This window comes from Rhineura floridana, chromosome 11 (genome assembly GCF_030035675.1).
Source record: "Rhineura floridana isolate rRhiFlo1 chromosome 11, rRhiFlo1.hap2, whole genome shotgun sequence".
Taxonomy (NCBI): Eukaryota; Metazoa; Chordata; class Lepidosauria; order Squamata; family Rhineuridae; genus Rhineura; species Rhineura floridana.
In genome coordinates, this window is record NC_084490.1 from 55,452,805 (window position 1) to 55,472,878 (window position 20,074).

General features: G+C 46.8%; 1 protein-coding gene across 1 annotated transcript; it reads right to left on the minus strand.

Annotated features, from left to right (window-relative positions):
* Positions 1-956: 956 nt before the first annotated feature.
* On the minus strand, positions 957-3,238 carry LOC133368039 (uncharacterized). The gene is made up of 2 exons (XM_061592121.1): positions 2,099-3,238; positions 957-1,130 (listed from the first exon to the last, which is right to left on the minus strand). The coding sequence occupies exons 1-2, from the start codon at positions 3,236-3,238 to the stop codon at positions 957-959; spliced, it is 1,314 nt and encodes a 437-aa protein (XP_061448105.1).
* Between the last annotated feature and the right edge of the window lie 16,836 nt (positions 3,239-20,074).

Genomic DNA, 20,074 nt, shown 5'->3' on the forward strand with positions numbered 1-20,074 from the left:
AGTCAGGTAATTGTGGAGCTCGATGTTCATATGAGAAATATTTTGTATCCTTATTCCCCAATGGCCCTGTCAGCAATGCCGCCTTTGTCCCCTGAAGTGTACATTTCCATATTCCTGTGGAGTTATTAAATTTACAACTTCTACCAGTCTTGGTATCATTTGCTATACTCCAGTATTGACTGAACCCCATTACTACGGTTCCATTTGGATGGCGCCATTGCCAGGCCCAATCTTCAAGTATTTGATCTGAGGTACAGTTATGCAACTGACATAACAAAGTGGTGGAATTTGCTGCATCACATACCACATCACAGTTTATAAGTGAATATCACTACCAGGAGTACAGACACACCAAGTACCATTTTTCAATTGAATATGGGTTTGATTCCACCTATGCATTTCTTTGCTACAATCCGTAATGGGACAGTAGGCAATAACACAAAATTGTTCCCATTGCATAGTCCAATTGCAATATGATTTTCCGACCAAGACCCCCTTCGACAAATTCTGTTGTATGCAATAATGACCTCCAGGATTCCAGCGGACTTCCCAATTGTGATTAGTAGTCCAAAGGTCACTTCCATTATGAACATCACTCTTGTTGCTTAACAACCATTTAGGGTTTAAGGGGATTGCCATCCACGGCCATTGAGGAAACCCTTGAGGATTTCCACAAATCCAGCAATTTGACAATTTAAATTCTTTTGCCACTTGATTTACCAATGTTAGAAAGGTATTTTCTTGGCAATTTTGACACATGCCTGGGGGTTCAGATGCTTGACAATAAGGGGGAAACAATATCAGAATCAAAAGAACTAAGAACTGAAACAAAATGATCACATAAGACAATTTACAACAAGACATAATTGCTATTTCTGGACAGATCTGGATCTTCGGGCGGTGTCCCACTACTCTATCCAGGACGGTAGGGGATGCAGCACCCTCTGTGGTTTCGCTCACTCGGTTGCCGGTCCCGAGGAGGCTTCTCCCGTCGCGTCCCTGCTTCCAGTAGTGGCACGCTTCCGGATCCTCATCCGCAACGCCCCTGGTGTGTTGGTTACTACTTCCCATTCTGGATTCGCTGCTGGTTTCACTCTGGTCCAGTGAATCCATGGAGTCTGCCCTTCAACCTTCAAGGACGTGGGAGTAACCATTATTACTGCAAATGGACCTTTCCACTTAGGCTGCAATGGTTTATCATCCCATACCTTGACCCATACTAAATCCCCTGGCTCAAAGGCGTGCATGTTGGTTGTAACTTGTAATGGACTGGGATCAGTATACTGTTGTAATTGTCCAACAATCCTATTCAGAGCCTGCAGATGTTTCTGAAGGCGTACTTGTCCATGGTCTTCTAATACCTCAACTCCAGTTGGCAGAGGTGGTGGTCTGCCATACATTAATTCATACGGAGTGTAGCCTGAGCTTCGTGGGGTGCATCTGGCGTGTAATAAGGCTAATGGTAACAGCCGAGGCCATTTTTCTTTAGTCTCTATGCATAACTTAGTGAGATGAGCCTTAATGGTCTGATTTGCCCTCTCAACCATTCCACTACTCTGTGGTCGCCATGCACAGTGTAACTTCCAAGTTAACCCTAATGCCGTCGATAGACTATTCACTAGAGTATTTACAAACGCTGGTCCGTTATCAGAATTGATTTGTATTGGTAGACCATATCGAGGAATAATTTCTTCCAAAATAAATTTTGACACTACAGCTGCTGTCTCTCCTGTTGCTGGTTTAGCCTCTATCCATCCAGTGTAGGTACAAACAGCAAGGAGCAATACCTTTAGTCCACAAGCGGCTGGCATATGGCTGTAGTCAACCTGAATCACTTGAAAGGGCCAGTGCCCTTCAGTATGGCTCCTCGGGTCAGATTTGGTCCGTGACGAGGATTCACTTGTGCACAGGTAAGGCATTCTTTGGTGATCATATCACACCATTTAGATATATGGTCAATATAATACCATTTCTTTAACAATGTTTCCAGAGCTATCTTTCCCAAGTGGCATTGTTGGTGAACCTTGGAAACTATAGGATGAGCCAAATTTTGAGGTATCCAGACACAACCGTCAGGCAAGACTTTCCATCCACTCACATCCCGGTAACTATAATCTTGAGCTTCTCTTTTTTCCTCTGGAGTGTAGACAGGACTTCCCACATCCGTGGGGACTTCTACATAATACAGGTGAGCAAAACTCCTGACAACAGGGGGGGCTTTAAGAGCTGCAGACTTAGCTACTTTATCGGCCTGAGCATTTCCTTGATGGACCGGACCATCCTGTCTTTTATGAGCCCTACAATGTACCACAGCCACTTTCCTAGGTTTCCACACTGCGTCTAAGAGTGCCCTGATTTCATGTGAGTACGCTATAGGCCTTCCTTCAGAGGTGAGGAATCCTCTTTCCTTATACAGGGCTCCATGCACTTGCAAGGTGAGGAAAGCGTTTTTACTATCTGTATAGATTGTCACTTCCTGTCCTGCTCCTTCCCGTAGGGCTTCAGTAAGTGCTATAATTTCAGCTTTATGAGCCGAAGTTCCTGGGGGCAGCTTGCCATGCCGGACTATATGTCCTCCTTGTTCCACTACTGCGTATCCTGCTACTTTAGTCCCTTGCTGTAAGTAACTACTTCCGTCGCAGAATAGGGATTGTCCCTTCCTTAATGGCTGATCTTTTAGGTCCGGTCTACTGGAGAACACTTTAGTCATTATTTCTTCACAATCATGTACTGGCTCTTGCTCTGGCACTGGCATTAATGTAGCTGGATTCAATGTTGCCCTATCCTGTACAATCACGTTTGGATTTTCACACAACTGGGCAGTATATTTAATTAAACGGGAACTCGTCATCCATTTTGGCCCTTGTTTTTCCAGCAGATTTTGAATGGAGTGTGATGCAGTCACTTGAATGGTTTGCCCGAAGGTGAGTTTCAGTGCTTCAGTTAACAACAAGGATGTAGCCGCAATGCTCCTCAAGCAGCCTGGCCAGCCTTGGCTTACGGGGTCCAATTTCTTACTTAGATACGCCACGGGGCGTTCCCAGGAGCCCAAGGCTTGGGTCAGCATTCCCACCGCAACTCCTCTTCTATCATCCACAAATAGTTTGAATGGTCTTGTCGTATCGGGTATCCCTAATGCTGGTGGGTTTAGCAGGGCATTGTTCAGTTTTTCCAAGCTCGCAACGTGGGAGGGCTCCCAATCTAAAGGGGCAGTTTCTGGCCTCCATTCTTGTAACATTTTTCCAGCAGATTTTGAATGGAGTGTGATGCAGTCACTTGAATGGTTTGCCCGAAGGTGAGTTTCAGTGCTTCAGTTAACAAGGATGTAGCCGCAATGCTCCTCAAGCAGCTTGGCCAGCCTTGGCTTACGGGGTCCAATTTCTTACTTAGATACGCCACGGGGCGTTCCCAGGAGCCCAAGGCTTGGGTCAGCATTCCCACCACAACTCCTCTTCTATCATCCACAAATAGTTTGAATGGTCTTGTCGTATCGGGTATCCCTAATGCTGGTGGGTTTAGCAGGGCATTGTTCAGTTTTTCCAAGCTCGCAACGTGGGAGGGCTCCCAATCTAAAGGGGCAGTTTCTGGCCTCCATTCTTGTAACATGGAATATAATGGTTTTGTAATGGTGGCATAGTCCAGAATCCATATCCTGCAATACCCGGCCATTCCTAACAATGTACAGAGCTCTTTCTTAGTTTCAGGTCTCGGTAGTGAATGTATTGCAGCAGTACGGGCCGGACTAAGGTACCTTTGGTCCTTCTGGATTATAAATCCTAAATATTCTACTTCCAGCTGACAGATCTGGGCCTTCTTCTGACTTGCCCGGTAACCCAGGGCCTCCAAGGTTTGCAACAAAGAATTGGAATATTTCCAACAAGTATCAAAGTCTGGACTGGGGAGCAAAATATCATCCACATAAATTAACAAGGGCCCATTTTCCTCCTGCCAGCTGATCAAGTCTTTATTCAACTGCTGGCTAAAAATAGATGGGGAGTGGCAGAACCCTTGGGGCAGCCGGGTCCAAGAGTACTGGCTAGTAACTCCTGTTTGGACATCTTCCCAAGTAAAGGCAAACAAAGGTATTGCTTCTGCAGCCAACGGTATGCTGAAGAACGCGTCTTTCAGATCAATTACTGTGTAGATAGTACTCCCTCCAGGTATTCTTCCCAACAAAGTGTAGGGGTTAGGTACTATAGAGGTCATGGATATGACGGATTCATTTACTGCCCTCAAGTCCTGTACTGGACGATAATCGCCTTCTGTCCCTGGCTTCTTAACAGGCAACAAAGGTGTGTTCCATGCAGAAGTAATACTTGTCAGCACCCCTAACTCCATCAGCCTGTTAAGGTGATGTTGAATTGGTTCTCTGGCCTCACTTGGAATTGGGTACTGCTTAAGTCGTATAGGGCTGGCTTGAGGTTTCAGGGTAATTCGGACTGGTTCTGCACGTACTGCTAAACTTGACGGGTTGTTCTCCGCCCACACCCCAGGTACAGATCGTATCAGTTCCCACTCTTCAGATGTCCTATCCCTCACGACACACACTGAAGTATAACATCTCCAGGCCTCCTATATTGGACATAACAGTACGGGTAATTCTGTGGTGGGGGTACTCATCTTCACCTGGCCCGAAGGGCTGAATTCCAGGGTAGCTTGCATTTTACACAGAAGATCCCTTCCAATAAGAGGGACAGGACACTCGGGCATATACAAAAATTCATGGAAAAGTACTTGAGATCCAATTGCCACTGGTTGCCCCTTTAAATTAATTGCCAAGACAGACTTCCCTGATGCTCCGATGATGGGAGTTGTATGTTTGCTACAACTCCCAAGGGGTTGATTTAAAACTGACCGTTGGGCCCCTGAATCTACTAGTCCTGCGACTGTTACTCCCCCAATCTCCATTTCCAATACGGGCTCAGGGGGGGTTGCCCGTAGGCCTCCCTAAGGTTGGACAGGGTATAATCCGTCCTCATCTCCTCTCTGAATTCCTTCGCCTCTGCCTCTCCCTCTGTATCCTATTCCCTGTTGCCTTCCTCGTTCCCAGAGCATCCCTCTGATCTCCGTCATGGTTCCTTCAGCTTCCATTCGCCGTTGACTATTCTGATTTCTTTCTGGGCATTCATTTTTCCAATGATTAAATCCCTTACAGTATGCACACTGGTTCCGATCCAAAACTGGACGGTCCACGTTTCTCTTTCCTCTTCCTCTATCCATGCCCCTGCCTCTTCCTCTAATTGGCCCAGCTGTCCCTTGCAATGCTGCGGCCAGTAAACATGCTTTGTCCTTCATTCTCCTATCTTTTTCCTTAGCTTCCTCGGCGTCCCGGTTGGTATATACCCTGTCCGCTATAGCCTTTAATTGTGATAGGGTCATTCCCTCAAACCCCTCGGTCTTCTGCAATTTCTTCCGGATATCAGGAGCTGACTGTGCCACAAAACTCATTACTATGATAGACCTATTCCCTTCCTCTTCAGGGTCTAGGGGACTGTATTTTCGGTATGTTTCCTGCAATCTTTCCAAGAAATCGCCGGGTGTTTCTTCCCTCTTCTGGACCACATCATGAATTTTCTGCATATTCATCAACTTCTTCTTCCCTTTCTTCACTGCCTCTAGGAAGAGCGCTTGATAGTCTGCCTGGGCAGCTTGTCCTGCGGCTGTATTTAGACCCCAATTCAGATTGGTGAGTGGGGCTCTTTCCCTTACCCAGATTGACGGATCAGCTTGATTTGCGGCTGTAGCTGCCTGTCGTACGGCACTCTCCATGTTGTCCTGGATAGTGCGATGCTGCTCACTTGTAAACAAATATGCCTCTAATTGCTGAATATCTGCCCATGTCGGGTTTTGAGCCTGAATTATGCCTTCCAGCATGTCAATGAATTTCTTTGTATCTGCTTCATAAGAGGGACCATGATTTTTCCAGTTTAATAAATCTGCAGTTGAAAAGGGCACATAAGACCGAGTTTCCACTACTATTCCTTGTACTTGTCCATCATCATCAGTCTGGGGTACTATTCCCGCCGTAACTCGAACTGGCGCTGTCAATATTCCTTCTTTCTTGATACGGCTTTGGTTTCTAGTCTGTTCGGGGGTAAGTCTTTGAACTTCAGGCGGGGCAGATGGCACGATAGGCCGTATGTCAACAGACAGCTGCGAGAGTTCTGGATATAGACGGAGTGGAGAATCACTGGAATTATCATTCGGCTGGGTTGAATCCGGTTCTTGATCTCTGTCAGAATTCTCGGGGGGCTGGGGCCTCGCAGTATTTGCCACATATGGTGGTAGTAATTCAGGGGGCCGGGAATCTTCCAACACTGGTGGTCTTGACTTTCTTTTTTCTGGTTGGTTTTTACACTGCGCTATCATCAATCTGGCAGGTCCATCACCTTCTTTCTTCTGGATGGCCTTAACTGTTTTGGGCGGGTGTTTACTCAGTTCCAACCAGCCTAGAGCGTAACCGGCATCATCAGGCAGTATTCCCGGATTCGTATCAACTATCACATAGTTAAACAGTCTTGCGACGGCCGGTACATAAAAGGTTCCTTTCGGTGGCCACCAAATGAAACTAGGGGCCATGTTGGGCCATGTTTCCTCACATTTGGTCTTCACTGTATTCAGGTTACATTTTGTCTGATCAAAGTAATTTTTAAACTGGGCAGTGGCCACATCTAAGGGAGTACTCTGCCCTTTTCCCATCCTGCCTATTCCTAATATCTATTAGGATAGTAAACACAAAAGCGGGTGTAAGGCGCCGTAGAGTAAGGGGTCTCTACAGGGAGGTCAACAAGAGGGTTTTCTTTTCTCAGTGAATTCCGCTCTATTTGTGGTCGCCACCAGCGCTTACTAGTCCTCGGTGATACTTGGCCTGGAGCCAGAGGCACTAGGAGCGGGAAACACTAGTGCTTAGCCAGGTCCAGAGGTACCTTTACTCCGGACTTTTGTCACTGGGCAACACACTTTCGAACGTTTCACTCCACTCATTCACCATTCATGCCAACAGGAAACCCACCAACCCATTTCCTATGACTCCAGGTGAGGGACTGGCCTTGTCCCCCCTTCAGTCCTTAAGGACTGGCCAGAACTGTCTAAGGGACCCACTATACTCGCCTGTTCCTGTGTGTTGGTGGATCAGTCCCTTCCCGTGCCGGCTGGTCTTTTACTGGAAAGTTTGTTTTACCCCCTTAGTCTCTAGCGGAGGTGCTGGAGAAGGAGCCGGCCGTTCGTGCCGCAAGGCGAACAGTAAATCTTCGTTCGGCGCGCTCCCGTTGGTGACGTTCGGCCGGGCCCTTGCCCCGCCAGTCCACTTGCAAAGAGAGGTGGAATACCACAATCTACAATAATGCACTATTCTCGCGTCCCACCTGGGTCGCCAAATGATAAGGGATGTCCTTGAGAATAAGCATTACTAGATCAAGGTAGGTATAACAAAGTTTTATTGCTGCAGCAAGGCGCTAGGGAGTCAAGCTCAGCCAACAGCGCGCCAAAATGCAAAAACAGAGAATACTTATACACTTTGCCTGGGCTCTGTCTCTGCATCCCATAATTTCAGTCACAAACTGTTACAAAAGAACATTGCCTTATAAGGCCAAGAATACAGCAAAACAACAAGTGCATACGTGTCAAGATGGCGGTAATATTTACGTGACTGCAATGAAAGTAACATTTGGAAGGTACAACATACTAAGGGGGTTATTTATCCTTATCAGCTTGGCACTAGTCTTTTTCATCCATTGCTGGGTTAAGAGGCCTTTCAAGTCAAGAGTTCAAATCCAGCCCCAGGTAGTTGCAAGCAAGGGCTGTTCTCTGTGGTTGCTTTTGTGTACTGGTTAAGCTAATTGGTCCCAGAGCGGCCATGGCAACAGTGAGACTGTCAGAATAAAAATGCTGAAAATAAGGCACAGTTGTAGTACCGTTAAGTGCATAGAAATTATGTGGCAGACAGACAGACGTTACTGGAGACCTACAGTCCAAGATGTGACTGGTTACTTTGAATTTAACAAATGATATTCAGCTCACCCAATATCACTGGAGCCTTAGAAGACACACCAGTTGGTACACAAGAACTTTATTGTCTTCCTCAAACGAGAACAGCTGTAGGAAACCACTGCCTCCACCTGGATACAACTAAGTCCAGCACCACCTAGAGTCTGACCCAGGAGTGGACAACCTTTTTCAGCCCCAGGGTCACATTCCCTCATAGGCCACATGAGAGTGGTGGGTGGGGCGAGAATCTAAAAGTGAGTGGGCCAGAGGCAAAAGTGGGCAGTGTGAATCTTACCTTTGCATGGTAGGTACATGCCAGCCACACTGTCTTGACTCCTGAACCCAGCAGCAATTCAGACACAGAGGCCCCAACTGCACCATACATTTCAAGCAGTATCATACCACTTTAAACAGTCATGGGAATCCTGGGAACTGTGGTTTGTTAAGGATGCTGAGAGTATGAGACCCCCATTCCTCTCATAGACTTCTCTGGGAAGAGGGATTGATTGTTAAACCATTCTAGGGATTGTAGCCCTGTGAGGGGAATAGGGGTCCCCTGCCAACTCTCAGCACCCGTCACAAACTGCCGTTCTTTGCGTGAAGCCACGACTGTTAAATGTGGTGTAATACTGCTTTAGAGAGCCAGTGTGGTGTAGTGGTTAAGGTGTTGGACTAAGACCTGGGAGACCAGGGTTCGAATCCCCACACAGCCATGAAGCTCACTGGGTGACCTTGGGCCAGTCACTGCCTCTCAGCCTCAGAGGAAGGCAATGGTAAACCCCCTCTGAACACCACTTGCCATGAAAACCCTATTCACAGGATCGCCATAAGTTGGGATCGATTTGAAGGCAGTCCATTTCCCATTCATTTTAAGCACATTTCCCCTTAATATATGCATTTTGTAAACATTGTTTAGTTGGAGGACTGCATCGCAAAATCTGGATAAGTGCACATTTCAAAGGATGGTTGCATTTTGGTTGTTTCAGAAAATTCAAATTTGATAAATTTGACTTTAAATGGGAACTAAATTAGATTTCTTCTCCATCCCTACTCTCTATTCAGGATCACTGCAGAATAAACCAAACCCTTTTGCTGGACTTTTCGCAACGCTTCACCCAACCCTTGTGATGACAAGCTCCACGACCCTGCTTGCCTTCTCTGGGACTTAGTCACCAGCATCTCCCCTCACCCCTTTTGCTTTCAGCCAGTGCCATTGCATACAAATCATTCCCACACAATAACTCCTTCTCTGTCATCCCCTCACCTTAAGCCAGGCTATGTAATGTTCCAGGATCTATGAATAGTCTTTGTTTAGCAGAAGTTGAAGGGGTCATAAAGACACTGCCTTGCCCAGGAGAACTCCTGCTGGGGGTGAACGAGGTGGTCAAAGCTTTAATGAATCCTGTAGCACAGGCAGATTATAAATCACTCCATCCCCCGCCTGCTCTGGCCATATAATCTCCCTGGGTTACCATCCGATCATGGGCAGGTCAAGCCTGGGGGTGCTTGCAACCCACTCTGTCCTAGCAATGCAGGGGAACTATGTGGTTGGTAAATATATGACAAATGGGATCTGCAACAAAATTTTACAGTATGCCAGCCTGCCGTCCCCTTTTCCAGGATACTCAGTTCCATTCTCCCTTTCCCGCTCACACAGACAGCCATTATTCTGTAGCCACTGAATATAGTCTGTCCTCATTAGGTTGTTGCCTTGGATCACACCCTCTCGTTTCAGGATTCCCCCCCCCCAAAAAAAACCTGTGCACTTCTGAAAACTTTGGATTTGCCCCCAAACCTGCTGATACCTCTGGCTTGTGCACTGATGATACCATCTCTGCCACCACACTAAAAGCTCCACACTCAGAGAATTGAGTGCACTTTTGCATATTGCAGAGATAACCAATGTGGTGCCCTCCAATATGTTCTTGGACTACAACTCCTATCAGGCCTACCCAGCCAAACGAATGGCCAGGGATGATGAGAGTTGTAGTCCAGCAACATCTGGAGGGCACCATGTTGGCTATCTCTGGCATTTAGAAGACATAAGGTTTTGCCTGGCACCTACTGGTGCAGCACAAGAGGAAATATTATACTTACAATAGAAACCATCAACAGAATGCTTGGGAGGAATCAGAACAGCAACATTCATCTTGTAATGCTTAAAAGTTGGTAAAGTAGGTACCAGGCAGATCTCCTTTGGGATGGAGTTCCACAATCAAGATATAACATTAAGATGAACCTTGCTCTGATAGCCACCAGTCACCTCCAAAGGTGAGGAAGGTCTGTAGCTCTGTAGTACAGCACAGACTTTTCATACAGAAGGCCCCAAGTTCAATCCCTGGCATATCTGGGTAAGGCTAGGAAACTCTCCTCTTTTGAGACCTTGGAGCACCACTGACAATCAGTGTAGTAGACACAATACTGAATGAGATGAACCAAGGGTCTGACTCAGCATAGATCAACTTTCTGTGTTCTTTGTGTAGGATAGATGAAGGGAACCTTTGGCCATCCAGATGTTGCTGAACTACAACTCCCATCAATCCCAGCAAGCATGGCCAACGGCCTGAGATGATGAGAGTTGTATCTCAGCAACATCTGAGGGCCAAACGTTTCCCACACCAAGAGTCCTGGTTGGGGCAGGCATATTTTTCCTGTACAACTCCCCCAGAGAATGAAAGATCATCATCGAGTCCCATTGTTCCCTAGAGGACTTGGTGTATGTACATTCAAAGTGTGCAGCGGCAAGGAGCCCTGTGCTCTAGTCACTCCGAGCTGTAGACAGATGGATGTTCCGATCTTAAACATTTAAAAGGGGAAAAAATAAGACTACCACATAAGGGGGAACAGCTGCAACACTAGGGGACTGAAGAATACTTGCCCTGGAAGTGAATATCTGAACATCTGGGTGCTTGATGCTCGCTCCTTTGGGTTGCTGTCCCTCGAGACAGCTGAAGTCCCTGGTAAGTGCTGCAAGGACTGGGACCCCCTGCCTGACCCTGGCTCCAGAGAGAGACTGCAGTTAATTGTGCAGTCTCTTGCATCAGCTGCTGGCTGGGTCAGGAGGCATAAAAGCCCAGCTGCCCTTGGGCAATGGGTCTGCCACCGGCAGGGTGACACTGAAGGGGGTTGCCCCTTGGGGATCCCCTTAGGGAGTCCCGAGGGTGAGGGTGCTATCCCCTTCTATTACTTTTTTTTAAAAAATTGTTTTATTATTTTTCTGTTAAACCAATCTAGAGGAGATTGGTGGTGGGGAGGGCTTGTGGTGCATGTGTAGCTCCTGCACAGGGTGCGAGCCTGTGCAGTGAAGTGAATGATAGGAGAAAGTTGCTAGATGCCTTCAGAGTGAGAGTCTGTAACTGGTAGAAGGCTGGCCCTCCCTGAGTGTGAGACAGGAGGGGGAGTAGATGGACCCAGTGTGGAAAAGTTGGAATGGGTATGACTGTTCCCAAGTCTCGCAGAGGCCTACTGGGATAATTGGGTCGGGCAGGTTTTGTTGGTGGGTTCGTGTCGGGTCCATATCAGGTGTTTAGAAGGAGACTTAGTACAGAGGAACATGGGTGATGCCACCCCAATTTCAGTGATCACGGGTAGAGGGAAATATAGCCATGGGGAGGTGGTGAATTACCGTAGAAGACGAGGGCAAGGCTATCTGCACCTTATTCCTTGCTGCCACTCCTCTCATGGATGGGTTCCTCATTGCTCATCTGCTGTGCCCACTGGCCTATGTGTGTTGTTGTTTAATGCCAGATCTGTATACAATAAGACCACTCTCATCCATGATTTGATTGTGGATGAAGGTGCCAGTTTGGTGTGCATTACTGAGACCTGGGTGGGTGAGCTGAGAGGAGTTGATCTGACCCAGCTTTGCCCACCTGGATACTCAGTGCAACACCAGCACAGGCTGCAGGGATGAGAGGGAGGGGGAGGAGTTGCTGTGGTCTACAGAAATTCCATCTCTGTCACCAGGAAACCACTCTGTCTTGGAGCTGGCTGTGAGGACCTGCACCTGGTGTCAGGCTGAGGAGACAGTGAACTAGGGTTGCTGCTGGTATACCGTCCACCCTGCTGCCTGGCAGCTTCTCTGACTGAGCTGGCAGAGGCCATCTTGGCTGTGGTGTTGGAGGAGCCCAGAACAATAGTGTGGGGTGATTGCAATGTCCATGCTGAGGCTGCCTCTACCATTCCGGCTCGGAACTTCATGACGACCATGGGGCTGTCTCAAGTTGTCACTGGCCCAACACATAGGGCAGGGCACACCTGTGACTTGGTTTTTGCTCCAGATGGAGGAAGGGGTTTTCTGAAGATGGGGGGTTGGATGTCACCCCATTTATTTATTTATTAACTTTATTTATTTATTTATTTATTAAATTTCTATACCGCCCCATAGCCGAAGCTCTCTGGGCGGTTCACAACAAGCAAGACATCAAAATACAATTAAAACCAAATATTAAACAATTTAAACACACTAAAAATACCAATATACTAGCATACTAAATGGTAAAATGTAATAGGATGTTAAATGTTAAAAATGTTGAAATGCTTAAAATGCCTGGGAGAAGAGGAATGTTTTAACCTGGCGCCGAAAAGATAATAATGTTGGCGCCAGGCGTGCCTCAACAGGGAGATCATTCCATAATTCGGGGGCCACCACTGAGAAAGCCCTTTTTCTTGTTACCATCCTCCGAGCTTCCCTCTGTGTAGATACCCGGAGGAGGGCCTTCGATGTTGAACGAAGTGTATGGGTAGGTTCGTATCGGGAGAGGCATTCCATCAGGTATTGTGGTCCTAGGCCGTGTAAGGCTTTATAGGTTAAAACCAGCACCTTAAATCGAGCCTGGAAACATACAGGCAGCCAGTGCAAGCGGGCCAGAATCGGTGTTATATGTTCGGACCGCCTGGTCCCTGTTAACAATCTGGCCGCTGCATTTTGCACGAGCTGCAGTTTCCGAACCGTCTTCAAAGGCAGCCCCACATAGAGCGCATTACAGTAATCTAATTTAGAGGTTAGCAGAGCATGAACAACTGAAGCGACATTGTCTCTGTCCAGATAGGGACGTAGCTGGGCTACCAACCGAAGTTGGTAGAAAGCATTCCGTGCCACCGAGGCTACCTGAGCCTCAAGTGACAAGGATGGTTCTAAAAGAACTCCCAAACTACGAACCTGCTCCTTCAGGGGGAGTGCAACCCCATCCAGGACAGGTTGAACATCCACCGTTTGGTCAGAAGAACCACCCACTAACAGCATTTCAGTCTTGTCTGGATTGAGCCTCAGTTTATTAGCTCTCATCCAGTCCATTGTCGCGATCAGGCACCGGTTCAGCACATTGACAGCCTCACCTGAGAGAGATGAAAAGGAGAAATAGAGTTGCGTGTCATCAGCATACTGATGACAGCGCACTCCAAAGCTCCTGATGACTGCACCCAGTGGCTTCATGTAGATGTTAAAAAGCATGGGGGATAGAACTGACCCCTGCGGAACTCCATACTGGAGAGCCCAGGGTGTCGAGCAATACTCCCCATGCACTACCTTCTGGAGCCGACCCGCCAAGTAGGAGCAGAACCACTGCCAAGCAGTACCTCCAACTCCCAAATCAGCGAGTCTCCCCAGAAGGATACCATGGTCGATGGTATCAAAGGCCGCTGATAAATCAAGGAGAATCAACAGAGTTACACTCCCCCTGTCTTTCTCCCGGCAAAGGTACAGGGCGACCAAGGCTGTCTCTGTGCCAAAACCAGGCCTGAAACCCGATTGAAATGGATCCAGATAATCGGTCTCATCCAAGAGTGTCTGGAGCTGGCCCGCAACCACTCGTTCCAGGACCTTGCCCAAGAATGGGACATTTGCTACCGGCCTACAATTATTAAAGTTTTCTGGGTCCAGGGAAGATTTCTTCAGGAGCGGTCTCACTACCGCCTCTTTTAGGCAGTCAGGGACCACTCCCTCTCGTAATGAGGGAGTCACTTCCCTGGCCCAGCCGGCTGTTCCATCCTTGCTAGCTTTTATTAGCCAAGAGGGGCAAGGATCCAATACAGAAGTGGTTGCACGCACCTGTCCAAGCACCTTGTCAACGTCCTTGAGCTGTACCAACTGAAATTCATCCAATAAATCAGGACAAGGCTGTGTTCCGGATACCTCATTTGATTCAACTGTTATAACATTGGAGTCTAAGTCCCGGCAGATGCAAAAGATTTTATCCTGGAAGTGTCTAGCAAATGCATTACAGCGGGCCTCCAGTGGTTCTACCATGTCCCTAGGGCCAGAATGTAATAGTCCTCGGACAATTTTGAAAAGCTCCGCTGGACGGCAGATAGATGATTTAATAGTGGCAGCGAAGTATTGTTTTTTTGCCGCTCTCACTGCCCCTAAATACAGCTTAGTATAGGCACTTACCAGTGCATAATTGCATCCATCAGGAGTTCGCCTCCATCTGCACTCAAGCCGTCTCCTATGTTGCTTCATTGCTCTCAACTCCATAGTATACCATGGAGCTGTATGAGCTCTACACAGGAGAGGGCGCATAGGGGTGATCATGTCAACTGCCCGGGTCATTTCTGTATTCCACAGTTCCGCCAGGGTTTCGACAGGAGTGCCAACCTTATCAGCCGGAAAACTCCCCAGAGCCCTTTGAAAACCATCCGGATTCATTAGTCTCTGGGGGTGGACCATCTTAATAGGTCCTCCACCCTTGCAGAGGGAAGAAGCCGCTGTAAGTCTAACCTTCAACAAGCGGTGATCTGTCCATGACAAAGGAACTGATGTAAGGCTCCCCCCATTCAGATCACCATCTCCATGTCCAGTTGCAAAAACCAAATCTAGAGTATGCCCTGCTACATGTGTTGGGCCAATGATATATTGTCATGGTCAGACCACTTCCTGGTGAAGTTTAGACTTATGGCTCCGATCCTTCCCTGCAGGGGTGGTGGACAGATTAAGATGATCTGCCCCCAGAGCCTAATGGAATCCACAGGTTTCCTGAATGCCCTGGGGGAGTTCCCAGTAGATAGAGCAGGTGATGCCCTTGTCATGCTGTGGAACAGCGAGGCACATCGGGGTCTTGACACAGTTGCCCCTGAGCACCCTCTCTGGCATTGTGGAGCCCGGTTTGCACCTTGGTACACCAGTGAGCTAAGGGCAATGAAACAGACTGAATGACAGCAAGAGCACAAGAAGCAAAAGGCATGCTGTGAGGCTGATCAGGCATGAGTAAAACATCATAACCGTGCCTACTGTGTGGCGGTGAGGGTGGCTAAGAAGGCCCACTTCTCTGCCTCCATCGCATCCTCAAGTAACCGTCAGGTGGAGCTTTTCCATATTGTCAGGGGTCTGTTGACATCAACTCCAGGAAATTGAGTTTTAGACCCTTTGGAGGCCCACTGTGAATTGTTTGCAATGCACTTTGAGGGTAAAGTTGCTCGCCTCCGTAGCAGTCTTGATGCCCCATCCACATCTACTGTAGCCCCCAATGAGGTGTCCAGTGAAACATCTGCTGCAACTTCTTGGAAACGGTTTCAGTTGATGCAGCCTGAAGATGTACACAAGGTGCTTGCATTGATGCAGCCATCAATGTTTCCTCTCGACCCTTGCCCTTCTTGGCTTATTAAAGCTTGCAGAGGGGGCTTGACTGAGTGAATCCAGGGTGTGGTCAAAGCATCATTGTGGGAGGGAGTGGTTCCAGCTGCTTTGAAAGAGGTGGTGATCCAACTGCTCCTGAAAAAGCCCACCCTGGACCCATTGGTTTGTGACAACTACCGACTGGTCGCAAATACCCACTTCTAAGGGAAGGTGATTGAGAGGGTTGTGGCGCAACAATTGCAAGTGCTCTTGGATGAAACAGATTATCTTGACCCATCCCAGTCTGGGTTCAGGCCTGGTTATGGGACTGAATTGGCCTTGGTCGCCCTGATGGATGACCTTTATTGGGAGAAGGACAGAGGAAGTGCGCCCCTGTTATTCCTACTTGATCTCTCTGCGGCTTTTGATAACATTGACCATGGTATCCTTCTCGGCCGACTTGGTGAGATGGGTATTGGAGGCACTGTTTTACAGTAGTTCCAATCCTATCTTCAAAGCTATTCTCATAGAATAGAATTGGATGACAGTCTTTCGGTCCCCTGGCAGTTGGGCTGTGGGGTGCTGCAGGGTACCATCTTGTTCCCCATGCTGTTTAACATCTATATGAAGCCGTTGGGAGCGGTCATCAGGAGATTTGGGCTGAGATGTCAGCAGTATGCTGACAATACCCAACTCTGTTTCTCCGTAACATCTGAATTGGGAGAGGCTGTACAAGCCCTAGACTGCTGCCTGGACTCAGTGGTGGGCTGGATGAGGGCCAATAAAGTGAGTATGAATCCTAGCAAGATGGAGGAGCTGTGGGTTAGTGGTTCCTGAGTTTGGATATTTGGTCAGTTGCCTGCTTTGGATTGGGTCGTACTCCCTCTGAAAGAGCAGGTTCATAGTCTGGGGGTGCTCCTGGATCCATCTTTCTCACTAGAGGCCCAGGTGACCTTAGTGGCTAGGAGTGCCTTTTACCAGCTTCAGCTGGTAAGATAGCTGCAGCCGTTTCTGGACCGGGATAGTCTGACCACTGTTGTCCACGTAACCTCCAGGCTGGATTACTGTAATGCACTCTATGTGGGGCTGCCCTTGAGGTTGGTTCGGAAATTGCAACTGGTGCAAAATGCGGTGGCGAGATTGCTCACCAGGGCAGGGTATTTTCAACATGTCACCCCGCTGCTGAAAGAATTGCACTGGCTACCTATTTGCTACCGGGCCAAGTTCAAGGTTCTAGTTTTGGTGTACAAAGCCCTATACAGCTTGGGACCAGGATATCTGAAAGACTGTCTTATCCCTTATATAACCAGTCAATCACTATGCTCTGCCGGTGAGTGCCTCCTGCAGATACCATCTTATCAGGAGGCCCGTTCTGCACAACATAGGAAACGGGCCTTTAGTGTGGCAGCACCTACCCTGTGGAATTCCCTCCCCTTAAATATTAGACAGGCGCCATCTGTGTTATCTTTTTGGCGCCTATTGAAGGCCTTCCTCTTTCAACAACAAGCCTTTTAAGTTGAGACCTATCCCAGTCTGCATCTGTGCTGGAATTGTTTTTTAATATGTTCTTAAACCTTCTTTTTTTAAATGTTTTTAATCTTAGAAGATATTTTGAAAGTTTTAAAGAAAATGTTTCAAAGATGTTTTGTTTTAATGTGTTTTAAAGTTTGTTTTTTATGATGTTTTAAAGTTTTTAGTGCTTTTGTTTGCCACCTTGGGCTCCTGCTTGGAGGAAGGGCGGGATATAAATCAAATAATAAATAAATAAATAGGGATGGGGAAGAAATTCAATTCAGTTTGCATTTAAAGGCAAACTTACTGAATTCACACTTATCAACACAACACATGAGCCGAAACAGAGTGATCCGTTCAACTTCTCCAAATTTTGCAATGCAGTTCTTCAGCCAAGTAATGCATATATTACAGTGAAGTGTGCATATAAATGTGTGTAATAACAGACAAGAATGCATTATATTAGGGGAAATTCCTTTGCAAAAATGTATAAGGAAAAATGCATACAAAAATGTAAATCTGCACTAAAATGCTGAGGAATTTTCACAATTTTCATTTTAAAAAATGGAAAACTGATGTGGAAATGTAGAGAACCAAACTTCAGATTGGGGAAATGATTATTTATTTATTTATTTAAAATACTTCTATCCCGCCCTTCTACCCTACAACAGGGCACTCAGGGCGGCTACAATAAAATCGCACACGACTCCTCTGCCTTTAATTCAAAGTTTTCTGTTTGCAGAGTCAGCCTGTTTTATTGATTCCTGTTGAATTTAGCTGAGGGATTAGTGATCACAACCTCCTATATGAATCTTGAATAACCCATTCATAGTTTGTGTCCTGTAGAAGGTGGGTTTTTATTAGTGATTTCCTCCCATTTTTCTTCTTGTCTTTAAAAAGCAGCATTGCACAATTTCACTACATAAAAGAAAAAATGAGAAGAAATAAGTAGTTATAGCCCAACACCTCATGGAACAGGAACTGATGGCAATGAAGGCCACATTCACATGAATCATTTATTCCACTATTACTCCACTTTAAACAGCCATGGCTTCCCCCAAAGAATCCTGGGGAGTGTAGTTTGTGAAGGGTGCTAAGAGCTGTTAGGAGAGCCATATTCCCCTCACAGAGCTACAATTGCCAGAGTGGTTTAACAGTCAGTCCCTCTTCCCAGAGAACACTGGGAATTGTAGTTCTGTGGAGGGAATAGGGGTCTCCTAACAACTCTCAGCACCCTTCACAAACTTTACTTCCTAGGATTCTTTGGCAGAAACTATGACTGTTTAAAGTGGAATAATAGTGAAATAAATGTATGGTGTGAATGTGGCCAAAGAAAAGCTATTCAAGTGAAAACTATAAGGCTACTTTTTCATCAAAATCTCCCAGCTACTCCCAGTAGAAATCAATAAACAGGTTGAATCTGCAAACAGGAAGCTTTTAACTAACATTGGAAAGGAGTTTTGCTGAACTGCATTTAATTGTACACAAACATTATAGAATGATCTTGGCCAAGAGGAAGGCATTGCTAGATAATACTATGTGTCCTTTAGAACAAACATTTACATTATGTGAATTGCAGAAAAGTAATGCCCCAGAAGCACTACAGGACATTACTGTGAAACCAACCTATGCCCCTCTGAAGAGAGATGAATGCTAGAGAGCACCTGAAGAGTGCAGGAAACAAGAGGCACAAAAAGGTAATTTCTGAATATGCATAATGTGGAGTAGTATGATGTCACTGCAGAGACAACAGAAATTTGAACAGCAACTTTTAAGTGTTTTCTATAAAACTGCGCTGTATCAATATAATAGCCACACAGTATTGGGTGCTGGGGAACAGGAAGAGAGTGAATTATTACTGTGGCCATTAGTGTGGATGTTCCAATGCTATCTTTGGTGCACAACACCAAATTTTATGTGCTTTACACATCTGGTTAATGTATATTTCAGTGTCTGGTCCAGCTTTTTAGAGCATGCAGGGAATCCCACCAGTTTCTTGACCTTGTGGCTATGAAGATTAGCTTGAAAAAGTAGGAGGGCAGTGCCTGGTGAAATCTCAGAAGCTATAGGGTGGTCTGAGCAGGACCCGTAGTGGTCAGGAGGTGAGAGATTATTGAAAGAAGCTAGGATTTCTACAATGTTGGAAACACTAACCCAGATGCTCAGCTAGAAATCATGGCTGAATTTGCACAGCATGCTAAGCCAAACCATGGCTTTTCACAAATGCATGCACTTCCAAGGAGAAGATTGCTTGTGGCTTGTGGAAGGAGAATAAATTATGCAGACTATGCCAATATGTACAAATTTGCACAATTGATTCAGGCCACAGAAACCTGCTGTTTTGGATGCAGCATTTGAGTTACGGGGTAGAGAATTCTGACCCCGCACCCCGCATATATAGTACAAAAGTATTATAGTTCCAACTACATCCAAATGGTGGTGATTTTGGCTCCTTTGGCATTTCAGTTATTCCCCTGCCATTGCTGATCCTTACCTGATGGACCTATTTTGTTGGCTGCATTGTACCTGAGCAACTGCAAGGGAGTTGCCAGTGCTCCTAAGTTGGCCTCTTTCTATCTATGGCTCAAGTCCCATTGTTTCCCAGAACCAAACAGAGCTGGTTCGAAGCACCAGACTGAGTTGTTGTAAGTGCTTTCCCTGTGGTGTGCCAGCTCCCCAGACATGTGGGATAAAGAAGCCTTCATTGCTATGCACTGGAGGCTCATTCCCCTCCTGCCATCCTATTCACTGCCCCGAACTCTTGCCCAGCAGCCAAACAACAACCTTTTCATTCTATTCCAATCGACGACACGGCTTAAAAGACTCAGAGCTGGCACGCAAGTGCTTTGGCCTCCATGTGCAGGGAGCGACTGTGACGGGATTAAGGCTGGAGGTGAGCCAGGGATAAGTGGGATCCCACTCATCCCCAGAGTTGTAGGGTTGTAAAATTCTCAGGAACAGCAAGTCAGTCACTATGGCTGCATAGACACCATGCATTTAAGGCACCCCAAAGAATCCTGGGAA

Excerpts from the sequence above, each read along its gene's own strand:
- LOC133368039 (XM_061592121.1), bottom strand. The coding sequence starts at position 3,238 with ATGTTACAAGAATGGAGGCCAGAAACTGCCCCTTTAGATTGGGAGCCC. Across the intron at positions 1,131-2,098 it reads AAGATTATAGTTACCGGGAT|GTTGAAGGGCAGACTCCATG; the intron begins GTGAGTGGATGG and ends ACGTCCTTGAAG.